At 47.2% G+C, this 19462-nt stretch overlaps 1 protein-coding gene across 1 annotated transcript in view; it reads left to right on the forward strand.

The window, feature by feature from the left end:
* Positions 1-19462, forward strand: part of MYBPC3 (myosin binding protein C3) — a 365826-nt gene that overhangs the window by 104345 nt on the left and 242019 nt on the right. Inside the window, exons 8-9 of the mRNA XM_078684451.1 lie at positions 319-375; positions 12622-12788. Coding sequence (XP_078540577.1) covers positions 319-375; positions 12622-12788 — 224 coding nt within the window. The remainder of the gene's footprint in view (positions 1-318; positions 376-12621; positions 12789-19462) is intronic.

Raw genomic sequence — 19462 nt, forward strand, 5'->3', positions numbered from 1 at the left:
TGCACACCCAAGGGGACTTACCTCTGAGAGATCCCACCACACACAGGACAAGGGCCTCACATGACCCCTGCACACCCAAGGCGACTTACCTCTGAGAGATACTACCACACACAGGACAAGCGCCTCACATGACCCCTGCACACCCAAGGCGACTTACCTCTGAGAGATACTACCACACACAGGACAAGCGCCTCACATGACCCCGTGACACCCAGCCGACTTACCTCTGAGAGATCCCACCACACACAGGGCAAGCGCCTAACTTGACCCCTCGACACCCAAGACGACTTACCTCTGGTTTTACCTCTCTCTCTGCAGCGGGGATGGAAAAGAAGAGGCAGGCGAGCTGGATTTCAGTGCTTTATTGAAGAAGAGGTGAGTAGAAAACGTCCACCAAACTTCCTGCATGCTACTCTACTCAGAAAAAAAGACTTTTAATTCCATTCCCTGCTGGGAGAGTCGTGGCCTGTCAGCTCCAAGGTACCACTAACGTAGAGCACTTGAAATCTACTCCCTGCATCTTATGCTTGCTCTGACACATGTGTCTGATTCTAGCTCTGACGTATGTTTCTGATTCTTGCTCTGACACATGTGTCTGATTCTAGCTCTGACGTATGTTTCTGATTCTTGCTCTGACACATGTGTCTGATTCTTGCTCTGACACATGTGTCTGATTCTAGCTCTGACGTATGTTTCTGATTCTTGCTCTGACACATGTGTCTGATTCTTGCTCTGACACATGTGTCTGATTCTAGCTCTGACGTATGTTTCTGATTCTTGCTCTGACACATGTGTCTGATTCTTGCTCTGACACATGTGTCTGATTCTTGCTCTGACACATGTGTCTGATTCTTGCTCTGACACATGTGTCTGATTCTAGCTCTGACGTATGTTTCTGATTCTAGTTCTGACACATGTGTCTGATTCTAGCTCTGACGTATGTTTCTGATTCTTGCTCTGACACATGTGTCTGATTCTAGCTCTGACGTATGTTTCTGATTCTTGCTCTGACACATGTGTCTGATTCTAGCTCTGACGTATGTTTCTGATTCTTGCTCTGACACATGTGTCTGATTCTTGCTCTGACACATGTGTCTGATTCTAGCTCTGACGTATGTTTCTGATTCTTGCTCTGACACATGTGTCTGATTCTTGCTCTGACACATGTGTCTGATTCTAGCTCTGACGTATGTTTCTGATTCTTGCTCTGACACATGTGTCTGATTCTTGCTCTGACACATGTGTCTGATTCTTGCTCTGACACATGTGTCTGATTCTTGCTCTGACACATGTGTCTGATTCTAGCTCTGACGTATGTTTCTGATTCTTGCTCTGACACATGTGTCTGATTCTAGCTCTGACGTATGTTTCTGATTCTTGCTCTGACACATGTGTCTGATTCTAGCTCTGACGTATGTTTCTGATTCTTGCTCTGACACATGTGTCTGATTCTTGCTCTGACACATGTGTCTGATTCTAGCTCTGACACATGTGTCTGATTCTTGCTTTGATACATGTGTCTGATTCTAGTGCTGAAACATGTTTCTGGTTCAGGCTCTGACACGTTTCTGATTATAATTCTAACACATAGTTCTGATTCCTAACTCTGGCACATGATTTTGATTATTGTCTGATACTTGTTTCTGCTTCTAGCTCTGACACATGTGTCTGATTCTAATTCTGACACATGTTTATGATTCGGTCTGTGGCCCGTGATTCTGATTCTTGCTCTGACACATGTGTCTGATTCTAGTTCTAACACAAGATTCCGATTCTTGCTCTGACTCATGTGTCTGATTCTAACTCTGACACATGTGTCTGATTCTTGCTCTGACACATGTGTCTTATTCTATCTCTGACACATGTGTCTGATTCTTGCTCTGACTCATGTGTCTGATTCTAACTCTGACACATGTGTCTGATTCTTGCTCTGACACATGTGTCTTATTCTATCTCTGACACATGTGTCTGATTCTAGCTCTGAAACATGTGTCTGATTCTGGTTCTGACACATATGTCTGATTCTTGCTCTGACACATGTGTCTGATTCTATCTCTGACTCATGTGTCTGATTCTAACTCTGACACATGTGTCTGATTCTTGCTCTGACACATGTGTCTTATTCTATCTCTGACACATGTGTCTGATTCTAGCTCTGAAACATGTGTCTGATTCTGGTTCTGACACATGTGTCTGATTCTTGCTCTGACACATGTGTCTGATTCTAGCTCTGAAACATGTGTCTGATTCTGGTTCTGACACATGTGTCTGATTCTAGCTCTGAAACATGTGTCTGATTCTGGTTCTGACACATGTGTCTGATTCTTGCTCTGACTCACGTGTCTGATTCTAGCTCTGACACATGTGTCTGATTCTTACTCTGACTCATTTGTCTGATTCTAACTCTGACACATGTGTCTGATTCTTGCTCTGACACATGTGTCTGATTCTATCTCTGACACATGTGTCTGATTCTAGCTCTGAAACATGTGTCTGATTCTGGTTCTGACACATGTGTCTGATTCTAGCTCTGACACATGTGTCTGATTCTAGCTCTGACACATGTGTCTGATTCTTGCTCTGACTCATGTGTCTGATTCTAGCTCTGACACATGTGTCTGATTCTTGCTCTGACTCATGTGTCTGATTCTAACTCTGACACATGTGTCTGATTCTTGCTCTGACATGTGTCTGATTCTATCTCTGACACATGTGTCTGATTCTAGCTCTGAAACATGTGTCTGATTCTAGTGCTGAAACATGTTTCTGGTTCAGGCTCTGACACGTTTCTGATTATAATTCTAACACATAGTTCTGATTCCTAACTCTGGCACATGATTTTGATTATTGTCTGATACTTGTTTCTGCTTCTAGCTCTGACACATGTTTATGATTCGGTCTGTGGCCCGTGATTCTGATTCTTGCTCTGACACATGTGCCTGATTCTGTTTCTAACACCTGTTTCTGATTCTAGTTCTAACACAAGATTCCGATTCTTGCTCTGACTCATGTGTCTGATTCTAACTCTGACACATGTGTCTGATTCTTGCTCTGACACATGTGTCTGATTCTATCTCTGACACATGTGTCTGATTCTAGCTCTGAAACATGTGTCTGATTCTATCTCTGACTCATGTGTCTGATTCTAACTCTGACACATGTGTCTGATTCTTGCTCTGACACATGTGTCTTATTCTATCTCTGACACATGTGTCTGATTCTAGCTCTGAAACATGTGTCTGATTCTGGTTCTGACACATGTGTCTGATTCTTGCTCTGACTCACGTGTCTGATTCTAGCTCTGACACATGTGTCTGATTCTTGCTCTGACTCATGTGTCTGATTCTAACTCTGACACATGTGTCTGATTCTTGCTCTGACACATGTGTCTGATTCTATCTCTGACACATGTGTCTGATTCTAGCTCTGAAACATGTGTCTGATTCTGGTTCTGACACATATGTCTGATTCTAGCTCTGACACATGTGTCTGATTCTAGCTCTGACACATGTGTCTGATTCTTGCTCTGACTCATGTGTCTGATTCTAGCTCTGACACATGTGTCTGATTCTTGCTCTGACTCATGTGTCTGATTCTAACTCTGACACATGTGTCTGATTCTTGCTCTGACACATGTGTCTGATTCTATCTCTGACACATGTGTCTGATTCTAGCTCTGAAACATGTGTCTGATTCTGGTTCTGACACATGTGTCTGATTCTTGCTCTGACACATGTGTCTGATTCTAGCTCTGACACGTGTCTGATTCTTGCTCTGACTCATGTTTCTGATTCTAGCTCTGACACATGTGTCTGATTCTTGCTCTGACACATGTGTCTGATTCTAGCTCTGACAAATGTGTCTGATTCTTGCTCTGACACATGTGTCTGATTCTAGCTCTGAAACATGTGTCTGATTCTTGCTCTGACTCATGTGTCTGATTCTATCTCTGACACATGTGTCTGATTCTTGCTCTGACACATGTGTCTGATTCTATCTCTGACACATGTGTCTGATTCTAGCTCTGAAACATGTGTCTGATTCTGGTTCTGACACATGTGTCTGATTCTAGCTCTGAAACATGTGTCTGGTTCTGGTTCTGACACATGTGTCTGATTCTAGCTCTGACACATGTGTCTGATTCTAGCTCTGACACATGTGTCTGATTCTTGCTCTGACACATGTGTCTGATTCTTGCTCTGCCACATGTGTCTGATTCTAGTTCTGACACATGTGTCTGATTCTTGCTCTGACACATGTGTCTGATTCTTGCTCTGACACATGTGTCTGATTCTTGCTCTGACACATGTGTCTGATTCTTGCTCTGACACATGTGTCTGATTCTAGCTCTGACACATGTCTGATTCTTGCTCTGGCACCTGTTTCTGCTTCTAGCTCTGACACATGTGTCTGATTCTTGCTCTGACACCTGTTCCTGCTTCCAACTCTGACACATGTGTCTGATTCCTGCTCTGACACATGTGTCTGCTTCTAGCTCTGACACATGTGTCTGATTCAAGCTCTGACACATGTGTCTGATTCTAGCTCTGACATGTGTCTGATTCTAGCTCTGACACGTGTCTGATTCTAGCTCTGACACGTGTCTGATTCTCGCTCTGACACGTGTCTGATTCTTGCTCTGACACATGTGTCTGATTCTAGCTCTGACACATGTGTCTGATTCTTGCTCTGACACATGTGTCTGATTCTAGCTCTGACACATGTGTCTGATTCTTGCTCTGACACATGTGTCTGATTCTAGCTCTGACACACGTGTCTGATTCTTGCTCTGACACATGTGTCTGATTCTAGCTCTGACACCTGTTTCTGCTTCTAGCTCTGACACATGTGTCTGATTATTGCTCTGACACGTGTGTCTAATTCTTGCTCGGACACATGTGTCTAATTCTTGCTCGGACACATGTGTCTGATTATTGCTCTGACACATGTGTCTGATTCTAGCTCTGACACATGTGTCTGATTCTAGCTCTGAAGTATGTTTCTGATTCTTGCTTTGATACATATGTCTGATTCTAGTGCTGAAACATGTTTCTGGTTCAAGCTCTGACACGTTTCTGATTATAATTCTAACACATAGTTCTGATTCCTAACTCTGGCACATGATTTTGATTATTGTCTGATACCTGTTTCTGCTTGAGGCTCTGACACATGTGTCTGATTCTAAGTCTGACACATGTGTATGATTCGGTCTGTGGCCTGTGATTCTGATTCTTGCTCTGATCCATTTTCTGATTCCTGCTTTGACACATGAGCCTGATTCTGTTTCTCACACCTGTTTCTGATTCTAGTTCTAACACAAGATTCTGATTCTAGCTCTGACACATGTGTCTGATTCTAACTCTGACACCTGTTTCTGCTTCTAGCTCTGACACCTGTCTGATTCTTCCTCTGACACATGTGTCTGATTCTAGCTCTGACACATGTGTGTGATTCTAGCTCTGACACATGTCTGATTCTTGCTCTGACACGTGTCTGATTCTAGCTCTGACACATGCGTCTGATTCTTGCTCTGACACATGTGTCTGATTCTAGCTCTGACACATTTCTGAATCTTGCTCTGACACATAAGTCTGATTCTAGCTCTGACACATGTGTCTGATTCTTGCTCTGACACATGTGTCTGATTCTAGCTCTGACACCTGTTTCTGCTTCTAGCTCTGACACATGTGTCTTATTCTTGCTCTGACACATGTGTCTTATTCTTGCTCTGACACACGTGTCTGATTCTAGCTCTGACACATGCGTCTGATTCTTGCTCTGACACATGTGTCTGATTCTAGCTGTGACACATTTCTGAATCTTGCTCTGACACATGTGTCTGATTCTAGCTCTGACACATGTGTCTGATTCTTGCTCTGACACATGTGTCTGATTCTAGCTCTGACACCTGTTTCTGCTTCTAGCTCTGACACATGTGTCTTATTCTTGCTCTGACACATGTGTCTGATTCTAGCTCTGACACATGTCTGATTCTAGCTCGGACACATGTGTCTGATTCTAGCTCTGACACATGTGTCTGATTCGTGCTCTGACACCTGTTTTTGCTTCTACCTCTGACACATGTTTCTGATTCTAGCTCTGACATGTGTCTGATTCTTGCTCTGACACCTGTTTCTGCTTCTAGCTCTGACACGTGTCTGATTCGAGCTCTGACACGTGTCTGATTCTAGCTCTGACACATGTGTGTGATTCAAGCTCTGACACATGTGTCTGATTAATGCTCTGACACATGTGTCTGATTCTAGCTCTGACACGTGTCTGATTCTAGCTCTGACACGTGTCTGATTCTTGCTCTGAAACATGTGTCTGATTCTAGCTCTGACACATGCGTCTGATTCTTGCTCTGACACATGTGTCTGATTCTTGCTCTGACACATGCGTCTGATTCTAGCTCTGACACATGTGTCTGATTCTTGCTCTGACACATGTGTATGATTCTAGCTCTGTGTGCAGATAAACGTACCCAGGCAAAAAACACTACCTACTAGCACAAAAAGAATGGCAAACAAACCACAATTAATAATGATGAACAACTGTTTTAGCACGTAAAGTACATTTTAATTTCATACACAAAATAATATTTGATAAAATCAGTAAATTATTGATGAGACTTGATAAAACATTTTAGCATTGTAGCATATGCATTCATTGATACAAAAATGAGTTATAATATAAAATTAATGGATGGTTTCCTGTCTACGCGTTTCGACACATGACCGTGTCTTCCTCAGGACTGTACCATCGTGATGCTGTTTAAAATAATCTTTAGTGCAAATTTCACTTCTTTAAAATTCTCCTATCTGTTGAACCATGCGTGTTAACTGCTGAGGTACGTGCAAATAGATGATCATCTATTCGGCCTGATCCTTTTGAGTAATCTTTGGCACCTCGTGGTTGGTATAGTATTACTACGGTTTGCCGATTTCTGTTTATAAACAGCCTGGAGAATATTGGAATAGCGTGTTGGTACCTGCGTCTGCCCGTACGAGCTTCCGATACCCTGTGTGTAAGCTCCCGGCAGTGTATCAGGTTTACGTATCCATGCCTGCGTCTAAGAATACGGTAATGTGCTGATAATGTTTGAAGACTGGCAGCTCGCCTGCATAAATATTTAGCAGTGACAAAGTTGACGGTTGATATAGTAACACGTTACTTCAAGTATGGTATAACGAGCAGAGTTTCATTTATCTCTGTTCGGCGAGGTGGCGGCGTGCCGGATATACACTCGGTGGCGTCTTAGTATTCAGCAGAAGAATCATGATTCTAGCTCTGCCACATGTGTCTGATCCATGCTCTGACACCTGTTTCTGATTCTAGCTCTGACACGTGTCTGATTCTTGCTCTGACACCTGTTTCTGATTCTAGCTCTGACACATGTGTCTGATTCTAGCTCTGACACAAGTTTCTGATTCTAGCTCTGACACGTGTCTGATTCTAGCTCTGACACATGTTTCTGATTCTAGCTCTGCCACATGTGTCTGATTCTAGCTCTGACACATGGGCCTGCTTCTAGCTCTGACACATGTGTCTGATTCTAGCTCTGACACGTGTCTGATTCTAGCTCTGACACATGTTTCTGATTCTAGCTCTGACACGTGTCTGATTCTAGCTCTGACACATGTTTCTGATTCTAGCTCTGCCACATGTGTCTGATTCTAACTCTGACACATGGGCCTGCTTCTAGCTCTGACACATGTGTCTGATTCTAGCTCTGACACGTGTCTGATTCTAGCTCTGACACATGTGTCTGATTCTTGCTCTGACACATGTGTCTGATACTTGCTCTGATACATGTTTCTGAGTCTTGCTCTGACACATGTTTCTGATTCATTCTCTGACTCATATTTCTGATTCTTGCTCTGACACATGTGTCTGATTCTTGCTCTGACTCATGTTTCTGATTCTAGCTCTGACACATGTGTCTGATTCTAGCTCTGACACGTGTCTGATTCTAGCTCTGACACATGTTTCTGATTCTAGCTCTGACACATGTCTGATTCTTGCTTTGACACATGTGTCTGATTCTTGCTCTGACACATGTGTCTGATACTTGCTCTGATACATGTTTCTGAGTCTTGCTCTGACACATGTTTCTGATTCATTCTCTGACTCATATTTCTAATTCTTGCTCTGACACATGTGTCTGATTCTTGCTCTGACACATGTGTCTGATTCTTGCTCTGACTCATGTGTCTGATTCTTGCTCTGACACATGTGTCTGATTCTTGCCCTGACTCATGTGTCTGATTCTTGCTCTGACACATGTGTCTGATTCTTGCCCTGACTCATGTGTCTGATTCTTGCTCTGACTCATGTGTCTGATTCTTGCTCTGACACATGTGTCTGATTCTTGCTCTGACACATGTGTATGATTCTTGCTCTGATACTTGGTTGTTCTTTGCACTACAGAGGACTGAAAGCCTCTGCTCACTCTATTCTGTTCTAAGTCAATGTCTCATTCTCTTTTTCTCCTCCCCTTGTCCCTCTCGGCTCCTGTTTGGACACCCACCTCCTGTTTCAATGGCTCCTGCTCGTGACCTGTATTCCCTCTGGGCCTCGGACCCCTGGTGATTCTCTCCTGTGGTGCCTGTTTCAGAGAGTAAGATCTGTTTCTATTACATGCATGCTAAGCTTGGAAGGTTCAAAGGTTGGAAAGGGAGGGTGGAGTCTAAGTTTGGACTCCTGCCCTTCCTTCGATTGTTCATTCCTCTACTCTCTGTTTCTGTGCCATTCCTTCTCTCCCTCCCCACCATATTTTTGCTTTATTTTCTTCATTCTTTCTTCTTTGGATCCTTTCTTTCCTCTCACTCTCTGCTCTTTGTTTTCTTTTGCATGTTGTTCCCCTCTCTTGTATCCACTGACTTCTTTTGCTTCACTCTGATTTAGTTCTCTCTTTTTCTCGGGCATCTCTCACCAGCTTCTTCAGTTTCTTCTCTCATCTGCTCTTCTCTGCATGTCTTTGCTGACTCTTTTCAATGTTTTAGGCGCTGTATCCCGCCAGCCCTGTATGTGGCTGGTGGTAGGTACTGCTGTGTGGGCGACACACCCCTGTGGTGTGATCAGGGGCACTGGGTCACGAAGTGCTGCCTGTGCTTCGCCCAGGGTGGTGGTGTCTCACAGCATTGCATTGTTATGTTCCGCAGTATGCCTCACCCATGCTGGGGGGGTGCTGGGTGGCACTGCACTACCTATTGAGGGAGGGTGGTCCACCGTACTGGTGGTGGGCACAACCTAGTGTGGGAGCGTGCCCCAACATGATGACGGTGGGTACAACCTAGTGCTGGGCTTGTGCTACCCATCTGGTGGTGTGCATGGTGCCAGGGCATTGGCATGTCTTGTGGTGTTCCTCTCTCCCACCACTGATGGGGGCACCTGGCAGGTGTGCCAGGACACTGTATGTGCATGGCATCTGCCCGCGCCTCTGTGCCTATGCCCAGTGGGTGATGGAGTGGATGTGATATTAATGCTGATGAGAGTTACATGCTGTAACATGTCTTGCTGTCGCCATGTCTCTCGCCCTCCGACGATGACGTGACTGTTGCATGCATGTCTGAGTGACTCTTGCCTCCGAGTCCAGCAGCTTCCTGCGCTCTTCGCATCGGTAAGAGTTTGGTAAACCACCTCTAGTTCCATGTGTGAAGTGACACACCCTGGAAACCTCAACACCTGCACAACCGGAGCCAGAGATTAGACTCCCTGCTCCAGCTGTCCTGTGTGTGTCCTTCACTCACTCACTCACTCACTCACTCACTACTGTGAAGTTTATTAAACTGTCTCCACGGGGATCCCTGGGACCTCGGCGTGGCCTTGCACACCCCATTTCACACCAACCTCACCTGACTTTAATCTGATGTTTCTCAACCATTGTGACCCCCTCACATCTCTCTAACCAGGGATTATCTCCTTAACTACTGCAATCAACATTCTCCAGTCTCATCAACGCCTCCTTTGTATAGTTCTCAAGTGTCTCAGCTGTACCTCCGTTCACCAATCTCAGCTGGGCCTCCTTTTCAACAGCCTCAACTGTCTCATCACATCCATTTCAGCTGTGCCTCCATTCATTGGCCTCAGCAGTGCCACCTTTTCACCTGTCTCAGCAGTGCTTCCTCACTTCTAATTTAGCTGTGCCTCCATTCACCAGTCTCAAGAGTGTCTCAGCTGTGCCTCCATTCTGAAGTATCAACAGTGTCTCAGCTGTACTTCCATTCACCAGCCTCAACAGTGCCTCCTTTTCACAAGTCTCAGCAGTGCCTCTTCACTTCTGTCTCAGCTGTGCCTCCATTCACCTGTCTCAGCTGTGCCTCCATTCACCTGTCTCAGCTGTGCCTTCTTTTCACCAGCCTCAACTGTCTCATCACACCCATCTCAGCTGTGCCTCCATTCACCATCCTCAGCAGTGCCTCATTTTCACCTGTCTCAGCTGTGCCTCCTGACTTCTATCTTATCTTAACTGTGCCTCCATTCACCAATCTCAAGAGTGTCTCAGCTGTGCCTCCATTCACCAACCTCAGCAGTGCCTCCTTATCACCAGCCTCAAGAGTTTCTCCTCACAATTGCTCAGCTGTGCCTCAATTCACCAGTCTCAAGAGTCTTTCAGCTGTGCCACCATTCTGAAGTATCAACAGTGTCTCAGCTGTACTTCCATTCACCAGCCTCAACAGTGCCTCCTTTTCACCAGTCTCAATAATGTCACCTCCCATCTGTGTCAGCGGTGCCTCCATTCACCAGTCTCAACAGTGTCTCCACACACCTGTTTAAGCTGTGCCTTCATTCGCCATCCTCAGCAGTGCCTCCTTTTCACCTGTATCAGCTGTGCCACCTGACTTCTTTCTTAGCTGTGCCTTTATTCACCAGCCTCAGCAGTGCCTCCTTATCACCAGCCTCAAGAGTGTCTACTCACATCTGTCTCAGCTGCATCTCCATTCACCAATATCAACAGTGCCTCATTTTAACCAGCCTCAACAGTGTCCCCTTCACATCGGTTTCAGATGTGCCTCGTTTTCACCAGTCTCAACGGTGCCTTCTTTTCACCAATCTCAATAGTGTTTCCTCACATCTGTCTCAGCGGTGCCTCCATTCACCAGTCTCAGCAGTGCCTCTTTTTCACCTGTCTCAGCTGTGGCTCCTGGCTTTTATCTTAGCTGTGCCTTCATTCACCAGTCTCAAGAGTGTCTCAACTGTGCCTCCATTCACCAGCCTCAGCAGTGCCTCCTTATCACCAGCCTCAAGAGTGTCTCCTCACAATTGCTCAGCTGTGCCTCCATTCACCAGTCTCAAGAGTGTCTCAACTGTGCCTCCATTCACCAGCCTCAGCAGTGCCTCCTTATCACCAGCCTCGAGTGTCTCCTCACAATTGCTCAACTGTGCCTCCATTCACCAGCCTCAAGAGTGTCTCCTCACAATTGCTCAACTGTGCCTCCATTCACCAGCCTCAAGAGTGTCTCCTCACATTTGTCTCAGCTGCGTCTCCATTCACCAGTCCCAACAGTTCCTCATTTTCACCAGCCTCAACAGTGTCCCCTTCACATCAGTTTCAGCTGTGCCTTCTTTTCACAAGTCTCAATAGTGTCTCCTCACATCTGTCTCAGCGGTGCCTCCATTCACCAGTCTCAGCAGTGCCTGCATAGATTCCTTTGAATAATGTTTGTGGGAAACTTTGCATGTTGTGTCCTCTTAAATGCTGCCCTGTGCATGGCATGTTTAGATTTCCATGATCAATCGCCTAGTGCATAGCATGCATATGTGACTTTAGAAGTTTCCTGGTGCAAGCTGCATGTAGGGTCCTATAATATCCTACCAAGTGCATGGCATGTTTACTCCTCCAGTGCCTGGTATGTTTACTCCTCCAGTGCCTGGTATGTTTACTCCTCCAGTGCCTGGTATGTTTACTCCTCCAGTGCCTGGTATGTTTACTCCTCCAGGGCCTGGTATGTTTACTCCTCCAGTGCCTGTTATGTTTACTCCTCTAGAGCATGGCATGTTTACTCCTCCAGAGCATGGCATGTTTACTCCTCCAGAGCATGGCATGTTTACTCCTCCAGTGCCTGGTATGTTTACTCCTCCAGTGCATGGTACGTTTACTGCTCCAGTGCCTGGTATGTTTACTACTCCAGTGCCTGGTATGTTTACTCCTCCAGTGCCTGGTATGTTTACTCCTACAGAGCATGGTATGTTTACTGCTCCAGTGCCTGGTATGTTTACTCCTCCAGAGCATGGTATGTTTACTGCTCCAGTGCCTGGTATGTTTACTCCTCCAGTGCCTGGTATGTTTACTCCTCCAGTGCATGGTACGTTTACTGCTCCAGTGCCTGGTATGTTTACTACTCCAGTGCCTGGTATGTTTACTCCTCCAGTGCCTGGTATGTTTACTGCTCCAGTGCCTGGTATGTTTACTCCTCCATAGCATGGTACGTTTACTGCTCCAGTGCCTGGTATGTTTACTACTCCAGTGCCTGGTATGTTTACTGCTCTAGTGCCTGGTATGTTTACCCCTCCTGTGCATAGCATGTTTACTTATCTTTGAAATTATTGAAAGCTGTACCTGACGTCCCACACTGGGCTGTGTCCATCTGACATCATGTTTTCCTCCAATAACCCCAGAGGTGAGATGAAGGGTGAGGCTGCGCCAGATGTGGATGTCTGGGAGATCCTGAAGGGGGCGCCCCCATCTGAGTACGAGAAGATTGCCTTCCAGTATGGCATCACTGACCTCAGGGGTCTGCTCAAGCGACTGAAGAAGATGAAGAAAGAGGACAAGAAGAGCACAGGTGGGGTGCTGGTGCCTAGGGGGATTGGGGGAGCAGTGCTCCTGAATAGGCCATGTGGCTCTAGCACTGCTCGATCAACCTGTCATAGCACCTCCCTGCTAGACTAACTGCCTCTAGGCACTTTATCAAAGGAACTCACTGAACCCCAGAGTCAGTGAGTTCCATAGCTGAACAAAGAACACCCCCTGCTCCCCAACACGCATGTGCAACTCTTACATACCTACATTGACTGATGGTCCAAATATTTTGTTTTTATTTACTTTTATTTAAATGTTATTTTATTCTATTATTTCAGCTCACACATGTAATATACATTAGCTATTGACATATTATCCTAAAAAAAATCTCTCAGAATACAGCTCAAAACTGAATATTCCAGGGGTATTTATTTACAATTCTACTAATGAGAAGGACTTGTACGCCGGCACCAAGCTCCAGTAACGTGCTGAAGCTAGTTAATTGCTACATTTCAAGCAACTCTGTCCATCACTGCTGCATATATATATATATATATATATATATATATATATATATATATATATATATATATATATATATATATATATATATATATATATATATACATATACACACAAATATACACATACACTAAAAAAAGAAAAATTACAGGGACGTTATAGTTAGGTTCTACTTTTACATGCACAAAACCATCAAAATTCAGAGGTTATAATTATACTTATGTGAAGAAACTGTAAAACGTGCCTTAAGGTAACTATAACTCACGCCTTCGCCACACACGGTTTTCCCCTCAATAGTTTTATTGCAAATATTTCATTGGCATTAATAATGAAGTCATGGAAGATGCCATGAGTGATGTAATATAAGAGGTAATTAGCAGTGCATGGCGAGAGCACAAGTTATAGTTACCTTAGGGCACAAGTTATAGTTTCTTCAGATGACTCTAACTGCTGAATTTCTATGGTTTTGTGTGGCTAACATCTGAACCTAACTATATAATCCCTGTAACTTTAGTTTTTTTGTGACTTTCTTAGTTTTGTTTTTTCTATTGCCTATCTATAACGTCCCTGTAACCTTTGTTTTTTTCAGTGAATTTCTAGGATTTTTTTTAACGTTAAGTAATTTTTAATTACCTTTCATTAATTCAACCCACACACAGCCAGATCCTGGGGTCAACCCCCTGCAGGCACCCAGCCGAGCACTGCACACGGCCTTCGGCTGGGCTCGACGGGGGGGAGGGGGGGTAGGCCTCAGGACCATCCCCACACATGCAGGAATCTCTGAAGGTAGGCACACTGCCCCCTTCTCCAGGCCAATTACTGCCCAGGGACCACATTCCCTGGGCCCATCCATATTCTAAATGGGCGGGGGACATGCACCCCCCTCCCTGGACTATATGTGGCCCGAGGACTCTATCTTCCGGGGCCCAGCTGTGAAGATTGAGGGGGAGGTGGACACATGGGCTCCTCACCAGGCCCATTTGGCCCTGGGACCCCATTCCCCGCGGCTCTGTAGCTTTTTAATTGGGAGGGGGGCATTACAGTGGGCAGGGAAACAGATCTAAACTCCGCTCCCAGCTGGTGGGAACATTTTGAAAGCTACTGTCATAGACATAGCTGGATCTGGGGTTCTTAGGGCCATTAGTGGCTCTGGGAGGGGGCCGCACAGCTCCCTTTGAAGCTACGGCCAAGCCCCTGGGGATGGGGTCCCCAGGGCTGAAATTGGCCTGAGATTGCGTCTTCATGCCGCCCTCCCAATATATTTTAAAGGCTGAGCCCCATTTGGTGGGGTCCCAGGGCTGAAATTGGCACCGGTAGGGAGGACACTTGTGCCCCCCCACCAAATCTATAAATTCCTCCCCAGCCCCCTCCCTCTGGGACCAGGCCCACCCAGAGACCATAAAAAATAAAACACAAGCACGAGAAACCATGCTTGGTTTCTAAAAAAATTATTGTGGATCTTCAGGGAATTTGCAACGCTGTTTTGTCGCAGAGATGCAACACTTTTCCTGAATGAGGCCAGGAATGCGCACTAGCCTATTGATGGGGCTCCTTCCTGCCCTGTAGTTTTGTTGCAGGGCAGCGCAGCAACATTGCTTGCAGCGCTGTCCAGCACCAAAACCTGCTTGTTAGAAATGGGATTCCTGACTGGCAGAGGTTGGCATCAAAGCCAGGCAGAAATCAACACTCTAGTCAGGGCAAGTGAACTACTCCTCGGAATGACCCCTGCTCACCCTTTTAGGTAGTGTGGCACAAGCAGACAAGGCTAAACTTCGGGGCGTTAGAGTTAAGCATTTATTACCTTTCACAGTAAAACACACCGATTCCCCCCACAAATGGACACCAAGCTTAGGTTCTGTAAAAATACGGTTCTTTTATGTAAAAATATATATAGCTATGCAGTTCAAATTTATCACAAGACCTTCTTAACACAAGGCAATGCTACAATATTTTAAATATGCCAGAGTTCTTTGGAGATTTTTTCAAAACAGGATTAGTTTACTTGGCAAGGGTCTCTGTCTTTTAGGAATACTGCTCCTAGGGTGTTGAGTTACTTCCTTACGTCTCACAATGGTTTTGGTAGGGTTTCAACCCCTTTGGTGCCTCTAGAGCAAGTTGTACACTTTGTAGCGCTTCGGTGCGCTTCGAACGGGCAAAATCACGACACCCCTCCTGATGCTCACGCCTCCCGCGTGAGCAGTTGTACGCGGCGTACCGCTTCAGGCTACGAGGCGTACGGGGCAGTCACTAGGTCGCGCACCAGCTGCGATAGGATACTTCAGTGTACAGGTTTGTCAAACTCAAGGGTCGCACAGTCTTGGAAACAGTGTGCGACGCGTCCCGATCCTAACTGACCTGGGGTACGCGACGAACAGAGGACAAGCAGAGTGCGGGAGGTACCGGTTGAATTCCGGGTGCGAAGCTCTCGGATTAGATTTAAGTGGCAAGCGCACACTTCACTGTAGACGGGGAAATAAAACGATGCGGGCCCGTTTGCAGTCAGCGCAGTACCTTGAGACTTCAGTTCTCTTTCTGGGGACGAGTCGTACACGGGAAGTGCGACTCGTTTCTTGGGTGCGACTCCGGATCTTGATTTAGCAGCGGGTGTGTGCACACAGGCAGGCGTGGCCCACGACCCTCAGTACGGACGGTACTGGGGTCTCCGGTAGGGGGGCGGCACGGCCTGTATGGTCTCTAGGGGGGTGAAGCCAGACAGCAGGGTACGTTCCGACGTACGGGCCGCTGTCTGGGTGTCAAACACCGTCCGAAGAGGAATTCCGGCGGGAGGGGGCGAGAGAGCACCTCGGCACACTCCTAATGACAGGCGGGGGCAGAGGAGCAGGTGGCCTGACCCAGGGACAGAGAGCGGCTCTACACGAGCGGGGCCCTCACGGGTAAAAGGGCAGGCAAGCTCCCGAGTGCCACAGCCCTAGGAGGGGGCGAGGGGGGCGCAGTCTCAGCTCCGGCGGGAGGCACAGGCGGCTCGGGGGTCAAGACGAGCAAAGACACAAGGAACCCACTGGTCCTGGGGTTCCGTTCAGGGGGCAAGCTCAGACAAGCCCTTGGAGAAAGTTTCAAGCACAATTCAGCAAAGTCCTTTTTAGGTCTTCTCCTCTCCTTCCTCAGCAAGGCAGACAGCAGGCCAGTCCTTCCAGCTTCTTCTTAGTCCTTCTAGTTGGGCAGAGGTTCGTTGTGGGAAACAGGATCTAGTTTGTTAGGAGCAGGGCTCCTACTTTTATACAGCTTTTCTTTTGTCCTGGCAGGCCAGGGGGGCCTCTGCATAACTTCTTTCAGTCTCTGAGCACTGTGTTGGGTAAACTCGGGTCTCTCCTTTCAGGGAGCAGGGATGGCACATCAGATGCTCCACATGAGGTGGAGCCAGCATTGTGTGGACAGGGGCAGCCAGGAGTACTTTGTTGACAGGCTTCCACCTTCCTGGGCCAGGTGTCGGGCTGAGTCATCAGTCGCTCCCCAGGAGGAGGAGCCAGCATTGTGGTGGCAGAGCACAGCCCTATTCAGAGTCCAGGGGCACTCCCACCACCCACCTAAGTGTAATCCTTGCATTCACCACCTGTCATCCCCCAGCCCTGTCACTCACACAACCCAGACAGCAGATACACATCCTAGCAGAGGCGGCCTGAAATGTTTAGCCAAGCAAATGCTAACTTTCTAAAAAGTAGCATTTGCAAACACAGGATATTAAAATAAACTTTACTAAAAGAAGTATTTTATTATTCTGAGTTTAGGCATACTAAACTTGACCTTCTACCATGTTCCCTGAGCCTGCTGGGATTATAGCGTGTAATAATTCCAGCAGCCCATCTTGGCCTAAGAGAACAGGCAGCCTTACAATAGTGAAAAACGAATGTGGCTGTAATTCACTATTAGGACATGCCACACACATCAGGGCTTGTCCTACCTTACACTTACAATGCACCCAGCCCTTGGGCCTACCATAGGGGTGACTAATATGAAGCAAAGGGAAGGTTTAGAGGCTGGCAAGTGGGTGCACTTGCCCAGCCAGCATGACAGTACCAGACTGCACACAGGTTCTGCAATGGCAGACCCTAGACACATTTTAACAGGCTGCTTCTGTGGGTGGCGCAACCAGCGCTGCAGACCCACTAGCAGTATTGGTATTTACAAGCCCTGGCCCTCCTGGTGCACTTTACTTGGGACTGACAGTAAATCCAATGAGTCAATCATGGAAATCAATTACAGGTACACTTTACATTGGGGAGAGCACATGTACTTTAGCACTGGTCAGCAGTGGTAAAGTGCCCAGAGTCATTAAACCAACAAAAACAGGTCAAAGAGAATATTGGAGGAAGGCAAAAAGTTCAGGGATGACCCTGCCAAGAGGGCCAAGTCCAACACAATCCCCTTCCAGCCAAAATGCAGGGTAGACCAATCACTACCGTGATGGACTTCCCTGCTTAGGGCGATAGAACATGGACCTGGCCCGCAACAGCAGGGGCATATTCCAGTTCTACGCCAATCTGAACCTATTTCAAATCCTCTGTCCATACTCTCAGGGTCCATCAAGCCAATCCATGGGGCACCCTTCTCTTCCTCTGTGGACACCACCTGTCCAGCATCTAACCTTAACCTGCGCACAGGTGTGTCCCAACAGACAGACAGCAAGTTACAGTGGCCACTGACAGTAGTCAGGGTGGAGACCCAGGCCTCATGCCTCTCAGGGCCATTCCTGGCTGGCGGAGGTTGGCACCAAAGCCAGGCAGAAATCAACACTCTAGTCAGGGCAAGGGAACTACTCCTCAGAATGACCCCTGCTCACCCTTTTAGTTAGTGTGGCGCGAGCAGACAAGGCTAAACTTCGGGGCGCTAGATTTAAGCATTTATGACCTTTCACAGTAAAACACCCTGCCAAGAGGGCCAAGTCCAACACTGCTGAAAGAGGCCCCAGGACTTATCTCCATTTTTAAGACCAGCTATTTTCTGGTCTTAAAAAACTGCCTCTATCCCGGTACTGCCACCGCCAGGCGCACTTACCGACCTACAAAATGCTATCCACCAGTTCATCTGGGAAAAGAAGCGCGCACGGCTACACAAACGGGTGGCACATAGGAGTGTCGATGAGGGAGGCCTCGGAATCCCCGACCTCTTGCAATACTTTCAGGCCTCACAACTCCGCTATTTGGTGGAGTGGTACAGGCCCGAGTCCGAGAAGAGATTTCTATTTCAGGACAGGGCAATGGCTCAGACATCCCTGTGGAAGATCCCATTTCTTGCCCGCCAGCATAGACCACGATACCTCCTCCGCTCCCCTATTACACGCACCATCATGAAGACCTGGGACACGGTGGCGGTCAGGAGAGGCCTGACGACCTTCCCTTCCCCACTCACCCCACTCTTTGATAACCCTGAATTCCCACCGGGCACCGATCCTCGCGCCTTTCTACAATGGCGTGACACGGACTGCCGCTCGGCCGGCCATCTCTTTGATGTGGAGGGGTTTCTCCCACTCGCCGATATCACGCGAGGCTACGGAATGACTAAACCCCACATGTTCCAATACTTCCAACTCCGCCACTGGCTCCTGCGCCCGGAATGTGCCCCCCTGGTCGGTCGGCAGATGACACCATTCGAACACTGGCTGGTGTCGAAGGACTCGGATAAACACCTTATCTCAGACCTCTACAAGATGTTAGCCCCCGAGGCCAACCCGGTTAAGACGGCAGGACAGAAACGCTGGGAATCGGAACTCGGAAGGACACTTTCGCCCAAAGAATGGGGTTTCATACACTACAGAGCTGCACACACCACTCGCAATGCTAGTGCCAGGGAATCGGCGGTGAAATTGGCCATCTACTGGCATCTTACCCCAGCAAGACTCAATCAGGGCAACCCTCTTCGAAGCGCGCTGTGTTGGAGGGGCTGTGGCGAAAGGGACACCCTGACCCATCTCCTGTGGGACTGCCGCGCTCTGCAGGGGTACTGGAAAGCAGTTTTAGATGATATAGACTCAACATTTGTCACTGAAATCCCGCGCTTCCCGGCATACACAATCCTAGGGCTGCCCAATGCGCTCACGTTTCCCTTGAGATCACCCCGTGGCAAACAGATGGGCATTGCCATGCAAGCAGCGTCACAACACGTCCTGTCACTATGGGGATCAACCACCTTACCCACCCACACTGGCTGGCTACACAAATTGTGGTTCACATTAGGCAT

This window comes from Lissotriton helveticus, chromosome 3_2 (genome assembly GCF_964261635.1).
Source record: "Lissotriton helveticus chromosome 3_2, aLisHel1.1, whole genome shotgun sequence".
Taxonomy (NCBI): domain Eukaryota; kingdom Metazoa; phylum Chordata; class Amphibia; order Caudata; family Salamandridae; genus Lissotriton; species Lissotriton helveticus.